The 8,139-nt window shown below is 36.7% G+C and overlaps 1 protein-coding gene across 4 annotated transcripts in view; it reads left to right on the top strand.

Moving 5' to 3' along the window:
- LARS1 (leucyl-tRNA synthetase 1) overlaps positions 1 to 8,139 on the top strand; it is a 69,888-nt gene that overhangs the window by 61,041 nt on the left and 708 nt on the right. For all 4 annotated transcript variants that reach the window (XM_017513228.1, XM_017513227.2, XM_017513229.1 and 1 more), the window contains 2 exons: positions 231 to 326; positions 2,329 to 2,461. In XM_017513228.1, the coding sequence (XP_017368717.1) occupies positions 231 to 326; positions 2,329 to 2,461 (229 nt within the window). The remainder of the gene's footprint in view (positions 1 to 230; positions 327 to 2,328; positions 2,462 to 8,139) is intronic.

Here is an 8,139-nt window from a genome sequence, read left to right as displayed (position 1 = left end):
AAAATAATAAACATGACTATATAAATAACAATACTATGAGACATCTAAAATAAATGTTAAATAACTGATTACAGATTTCATTTAATATTTATATGGAAAATAGTCAAATTGCACAGACCATTTCATGTTAAGTGGGGAAGCTAGTTTTGCTCTTGGTGAAATGAGGTGATGATTAATTTGAATCACATTAAGTGATACTAATAACTTCCATTTTTTTCTCCTCTATTTAGCTAGAACACATAGAAGTCAAGTTTGCCTCCGAAGCAGAAGATAAAGTCAGAGAAGACTGCTGTCCTGGGAAACCACTTAATGTTTTTAGAATAGAAGTAAGTTAAAGGAATCTCACTGAATCACTGCATTTTAAAACCAGAAGAGACCTTAGAGATCATTACATTGAAACCTATCATTTAAAAAATAGAACAAAGTAAGGCCCAGAGAAATTAAATGATTGGTTTGTTGTATGCCACATAGAAATGGGGCTGTACCTGAAGTGTCCTAATTCCCTGGTTAGTGCAATACTTAACTTTTTCCTCACTTTACTGTTATAGGAACTATCAGATGTTACTTGTGGGGTTTAAAATAAAACTATGATTTTCAAAATCTGGTTTTTATTTAAAAACACAGGAAATTTAGGACCTTTTTAAACTGTTAAAAGGAGCTTTTAAACCTCAGATAAGTTTTGGTTTGTTATTCAAGGTTGTTTGGTTTTTAGTATAAACTGGATTGATGCATCATCTTAAGTTATGCTGGAATAGCTTTTTTTTAACCCCTTAGTTTTTGGCCATTATTGTCGAAGATAAAGAGGTTTTGGAGATTCTGGTTTTGTTTTGTTTAGTTTAATTATACTTCAAGTTCTGGGATATATGTGCAGAATGTGCAGGTTTGTTACATAGGTATATTCGTGCCATGGTGGTTTGCTGCACTTGTCAACCTGTCATCTACATTAGGTATTTCTCTTAATGCTATCCCTCCCCTAGCTCCCCACCCCCAACAGGCCCGGTATGTGATATTCCCCTCCCTGTGTCCATGTGTTCTCATTGTTCAGCTTTCACATATGTGTGAGAACATGTGGTGTTTGGTTTTCTGTTCCTGTGTTAGTTTGCTGAGAATGGTGGTTTCCACCTTCATCCATGTCCCTGCAAAGGATATGAACTCATCCTTTTTTATGGCTATGTAGTATTCCATGGTGTAAATGTGCCACATTTTCTTTATCCAGTCTATCATTGATTGGCACTTGGGTTGGTTCCAAGTCTTTGCTGTTGTGAACAGTGCCAAAATAAACATACATGTGCATGTGCCTTGATAGTACAATTATTTACAATCCTTTGGGTATATACCCAGTAATGGGATTGCTGGGTCAAATGGTATTTTTGGATCTAGATCCTTGAGGAAGGAGATTCTGTTTTTTAGTTTCAAAGAATCCATTCATATCGGCAGCATTTAGCAAAGTCCAGGAGACTGCAATTGTGAGAGCCTATAAAATGTCCTCCTTGTCTTGATAAGCAGAGGACTTAGATATGTTTTGTTACTTTTGCCACATTTGAAAACCCAGCAAACAGAAAAGGCTTATTTTGAAAATAATAAATAAGGAAATCATGATCATGGGTATCTCCTGAATTTAGCATCATGTAAGGAATACCCTCATTATATTAAGATGTGGTAGCTTTTAATAGTTCAGTCATTTGAGCCATGGAGATAGGTATGTGAAAGTTTTCTTTATAGAAATATATTTATTTCAAGCCATTTTCAAGTATTCTATTAAGATACTATGTATTTAAATCTTTCACAAGTCAACTCACAAGTTGACTTTTTTCCACTTCAAAATAATCAACAGGGTTCTGGACTATGTAGCTTCTGCAAGTACAACATAGAACTATGTTTAATGCTGGTGTTGCCACTTACTGGCTGTGTGACCTTGTGCTGATTTTTAATCTTTCTGATTCTCAGCTTCTCATTTGTAGAAAAGGGTCCAAAAGAACTACTTCAGGGATATAGAACTAACGTCGATAAAGTGCTTTACAATGCCTAGTACATAGTAGGGATTCAGTGAATGATGGTGGTTGTGGGAGAGAAAATGTAATTACTGTTATTGTCCATCATCAATGTTGATATATGTAGTTTTAGTCATCTTTACCTAGGCATTTGGTTATAAGCATGAGCTTGTACAGCTTTTCTTTCATATTTGAGTATGCCTTAGTCATGATTTTAAAATACCAGAATTAGATCTGTCTTTAATTGGGCATTGAAAAACATAGCAGAGGTTCCTCCTCCCTCGGCAGCATTCAAGTTTCATTTCCTATAACAATCATTTTCTTTTTGTTTTCCTAGCCTGGTGTGTCTGTTTGTCTAGTGAATCCCCAGCCATCCAATGGCCACTTCTCAACCAAAATTGAAATCAGGCAAGGAGATAACTGTGATTCTATAATCAGGCGTTTAATGAAAATGAACCGAGGAATTAAAGGTAAATTGTTCCCTGAACCTCTTATTTGTCAGTAGCTTGTAGATTAGGTGAGTTCTAAGCAGAAAGGAAAAAGAAAAGAAACTGGCTTGTTTATGGACAGCTGTGTATTATTAGGGAAAAAGTATTGGGTTCAGAATCAAGAAAACTACTCTTTTTGGGATCCTGTAGCTAGGTAGCTTGGTGGCTTTGCCATATCACTAAAGCTCAAAACTTATTTTTTGTTTACTAATGTGAGGACAATAGAGGAATTAGACATTTTTCCATCTCTCTTTCTAGCTCTAAAATTGTAGGAGTTATTTCTGTCTCTCAGAGATATTGAAAATTAAGGAACACATACCCTTAATATTCTAAACTAACTTGCCCAGCAGGGTCTGTTCCTGGAGAAGGAAGAGAAACAGTAAAAGCTATTGAGTATCTTCCGTGTATTAGCCATTTAATCCTTTTACAATTCTATAATGTGCAGGGTATTCTTATTATTTCCCTTTTACAGATGATAAAATGGAGGCTCAAAAAGGCTATGTAACTTGCAAAGTTCGTTTAGTAAACTCTAGAGCTGGAATTCAAATAGGTCTGACTCCAAAGCTCATCAAGTAAAATACGTCAGTAATCTTAACTTATTATCAAGATTAAGTCTGAATCTTTTGTGATTAGATTCAATGTAATAATTGATGGCTTTTCTTTCACCATCCAGCCAGGTCCTCAGGTAAGCAGAGTGTGAAGGGAGATAGAATGTCTCTCTTATTTTTCTTCCGAGCTATGAAAACAAATCAATGTTGGGATTGTCTTATTTTGTATTATCTTTTTTCTTTTTGATAGCAATCAAAAGATGATTGGCCACTTTCTATCACTATAAAAATTTTCTAAAAAGATTTATAAATCCCAAACAGTAACCTAATTTATGAAACTATATTAGAGTGGTAACATTAATTAAAATAGACTAGAAATAGCTCTTTGGAATTTATTCTGTCATGTATTTTGTTTTTTTGAAGTTGTTTCCCTTCTGTGGACATTTATTGAGACATTACCGTATGTAGTGTTTGTAGAGACAACCGTGTAAGATTCCTTTGTATGTACTGGGGGCAGTCCACAGAGTGTTGTTCACTAGGAGCTACATCTAGTGAAGGAGTGGGGAACTAACTAAGCTATTGAAGTGTATGATAACGTAAGGATAAATTTCTTAGTGCCGTAAGAAAGGTACAGATGAAATGTATAGCACAGAGGAATGTGAGATTATTTCCAGTTATAGTGATCAGGGATTAATTTATGGAGAAAATATTGTTTGGATGGGGCCTTAAACATTATACCCATGAAGGGAAGGGGAAAGGGTATACAAGGAGGGAAATAATGAGTTGCTTTTGTTTCCCTGTGTATGGAGCATCAACAGCAACAGTGTACTAGTGTTAGGGATGTTGTTGTTTATAGACATGTTTTTTAATTGTGGTAAAATATACCTAACATTTACTACTTTAGTCATTTTTATGTGTACCGTTCAGGAGGCGTGAATACATTCACACTGTTGTGAAACCAAACCACGATCCATCTCTACAGCTTTGTCATCATTCCAAACTGAAACCCCGTACCCGTTAAATAATAACACCCACTCTACTTCCCTCCAGTCCCTGGTAATCACTGCTCTACTTTCTTTTTTCCCTTTAAGTTTTATTTTTGACACATAAGTATACATATTTATGAGTACAGTGTGAGTTTTTGATACATATTTACAATGTGTATTGATCAGATTAGGATAATTAACATATCCATGACTTCAAACATTTATCATTTCTTTGTGGTGAGAACATTCAGCAGCTTCTCTTACAGCTGTTCTGAAATATACAATATATTATTTTGAACTGTAGTCATCTGCTGTGCAGTGGAACAGTAGAGCTTATTTGTCCTATTTAACTCTTTGTACCTGTTGACCAAGCTCCTGCCAGTCCTCTCTCTTCCATCCTTCCCAGCCTCTGATAACCAAGATTCTACTCTCTACTTCAATGAGATCAACTTTTTTAGATTCCACATGTGAGTGAGATCATGTGATATTTGTCATTCTATGTCTTATTTCACTTAATGCCTTCTAGGCTCATCCATGGTGTCATAAATGACAGGACTTCATTTTTTTTTTATGTCTGCATATTTCATTGTATACCACATTTTCTCTTTTCATTCATCCGTTAATGGACACTGAGGTTGATTGCATGTGTTGGCTATTATGAATAGTGCTGCAATAAATAAGGAAGTGCAGATATCTCTTCAACATACTCATTTCATTTCTTCATTTCTTTTTTTCATTTCTTCATTTCTTACGGGATATATATCCAGTAGTGGGACCACTGGATCATATGGTAGCTCTATTTTTAATACTTTGAGGAACCTCCATCCTCTTTTTTATAATGGCTATACAAATTTACATTCGTACCACACTGTTCTACTTTTACCTCTGTGTATTTGTTCTCAGTACCTCATATAAGTGGAATCATTCAATATGTTTCCTTTTGTGTCTAGCTTATTTCACTTAGCAAAATATCTTCAAGTTTCATCGTATAGTTATTTGCATTTATTATGTCCTCTCAGTGAACTAGGTACCGTAGAATGATAGCTTTCATCCTCAGAACTTATAGGCCACAAGAAGCAGAAAAAGCATGGTAGTGGCTTTTAAAGAAAATAGATATTTCTGTGGACCCACTGGATAGGATTATATTTACTTATTTTGCAATAGAGTCTCTCTCTCTGTCACTTAGGCTGGAGTGCAGTGGCACTATCTCAGCTCACTGCAACTTCCACCTCTCAGGTTCAAGCAATTCTCATGCCTCAGCCTCCTGAGTAGCTGGGATTATAGGCATGCGCCACCACACCCGGCTAATTTTTGTGTTTTTAGTAGAGACAGGGCTTTGCCATATTGGCCAAGCTAGTCTCAAGCTCCTGGCCTCAATTTATCTGCCCACCTCAGCCTCCCAAAGTGCTGGGATTACAGGTGTGAGACACTGCACCCGGCCTGGATAGAATTATTATGAGATTATAGCACATGAAAGGATGTATTTCTGTACTGAAAATTGTATTATGTTAAATCTACCTCTGTTTCAAATGTACTCAAATACAGCACTGACTAGGTTCTGCAGAATTCCTATCTCTTGCGTTTTCTCATTAAGCCCTTGGGATAATTCTTATCTCCTTTGTCACACTAGCTGTGAAAAATATTATCTAAAGTTTTTTTTTTTTTTTTTTTTTTTTTTAGACAGAGTCTCACTGTTTCGCCCAGGCTGGAGTGCAGTGGCATGACCTCGGCTCACTGCAACCTCCACCTCCTAGGTTCAAGCGATTCTCCTGCCTCAGCCTCCTGAGTAGCTGGGACTACAGGCCTATGCCGCCATGCTTGGCTTATTTTTTGTATTTTTAGTAGAGATGGGGTTTCACTGTGTTTGCCAGGATGGTCTTGATCTCCTGACTTCGTGATCCCCCCGCCTCGGCCTCCCAAAGTGCTGGGATTACAGGCGTGAGCCACCGTGCCCGGCCATCTAAAGTATTTTAAGTTTGATGTTAGTAGCTGCTATACATTTTAGAAAATAGAACCATTAGAGGGCGTTTGAAATTGCTATTCCTATAAGTATCTGCAGAAGAGATACTTTAGTATCAAAGAGATACTTTGATACTTTAGTAAAAATCCTCAGGATGCCTTGATATCTAAAGGGCCTGAGTATATTGAGTATATGAGATGGAAGAGGAGTTAAATTCAGTAACATAGTTCTTGGTCTGTTTGCTACAATAGCCAGCAAGTTATCTAATTAGTGCCACTGTATTGAGGGTGATTATGATCTAGGCCCAGGAGGAACTAGACTAAAACTATTATTTCATTCCACAAAGGCCACTGAGTAAACTATCTGATGGTAATAAATTTGAATCACTCACAACCCATGCCATATATGAACTAATAACTTGGAGGTGAAGGCCTTCATTTCACATTATCAGTCCCTAGGGACTTAAAGTCACTCATCTTTTCTCTAAGAGCCTTATATCTTATGCAGTTGCAGACTTAAATTTCAACAGTTTCAATGATAAGAGAAGTCTGGGAAAAAGACAGTTAAACCACTAAGAATCCATGGGCAGTAATGAACAACATAGTAAAACATCAAAGCAAATATGTTTTGTCACTTAGAAGCCTGATTGAGTATTAAGGTTTCTTTGAAATAGTTTGATTCAGAATTGCTTGGAATGATGAGGGAGGTCTGTTTTAGACAGAAAGAGAGAGAGAGAGAGTGTGTGTGTGTGTGTGTGTGTGTGTGTGTGTGTGTAGGAGGGAAAGAGAGAGAGGCAGAGGCAGATCTGCAATAAAAGGCCTTGTGCATAAAATCTGCTGACAGAATTTGTCACTGCTTCTATAGCAAAATATTTGGTACCACTGATGTGTAAGTTGAATTGGAATAGCTGTTAAAATGAATTGTATTCTTCCCCAAAATAAGATCATGGCTTTCATGAAAATTGTGTCTGCTCCCTTCCCATTTTGATTTTCAGGGCTTGTACTAAGTCTGGGAATGGATTGTATGGTCCCTGCAGAAACTTTCCAAAGACTCTTAGGCAGGGTTTGCTTTTGTGGTAGTTGCAGGTAATTGTTCTGTAAGCCCCTTCTCTAAACTTGGAGTCCTTCCGTCTTTGTTTCCCAAAGAGAACAGAATGCACAGATAACTTGTATTCTTGGCATAGCCGCCAGCTGCATTAATGTTTTCTTTTATCTCTTATCCCCCTTATGCTAAGCTTTGTACTCTCAACTCAACATGAGGGAGTGTAGCTCAGGTCTGTTTCACAAAGGGGTGGAAAGTAATTCCAAAAATATCTTCTATTTCTATGGATCAGATTAAGTGTAACTAGCCATGCCACACTTAGAATGAGATATAAACCCAGAATCAGCATTTGTAGTCATTTCTGGTGTTTTTCTGCCATCTGAAATAAAACCATTTGATGTTGGGAAGTCTCAGAATTGCTGAAGTAAATATACTTCTTTTGGGCTCAGTTGTTGGCAGGATTGTTGAATTATAAAGGGATGGGCGCTTTTTTTTTTTGTCAGGAGGTATTTTATCAGTTTACATAAGAGCAGATTAGGAAAATCTCAAGCAGGGTGGGTATTGGAGCTCATTCTAAAGCTTAAAATTCTGAAAGCTTAAATTTTTGTCCTTTCTCTGCCTTGTCCTCTCTCTCCTTGTATCATCAACTTGTTAATGCAAACACTTTCATCTTTTGAGCAAACAAGAAACTGGTATTGCCATTTCTTGAAGTGGTAATTATTTATCCAAAAGTATCTCCAAGAAAAGCGATAGCTCTTGTAGGTTTAATGTATTCTAGGAAGCTTAAGAAAGGAATAAGTTTTAGATTTTTTGATATTCTGTACAATGGTTAATTGAAGCATATAAAAATGATTTGAGAGACCATATAGGATAATGCTAAAAAATACACTCAGTTCTTTCTCTTAGTTTATAATTCCAGGAGATGTCATAATCTCCTTTGATCTGGGTAGAAGTTGAAAGGGGATGAAGATTTGCTACATTTTAGCTTTGCTCCTGAGATTGATTTTTTTTTTTTTTTTTGGAGACGGAGTCTCACTTTATTGCCCAGGCTGGAGTGCAATGGTACAATCTTGGCTTACTGCAACCTCTGCCTTCCATGTTCAAACTATTCTCTTGTTTCAGCCT

Source organism: Cebus imitator, unplaced genomic scaffold (assembly GCF_001604975.1).
Source record: "Cebus imitator isolate Cc_AM_T3 unplaced genomic scaffold, Cebus_imitator-1.0 Scaffold489, whole genome shotgun sequence".
NCBI lineage: Eukaryota > Metazoa > Chordata > Mammalia > Primates > Cebidae > Cebus > Cebus imitator.
This window is presented reverse-complemented; position numbering and strand designations above follow the sequence as displayed.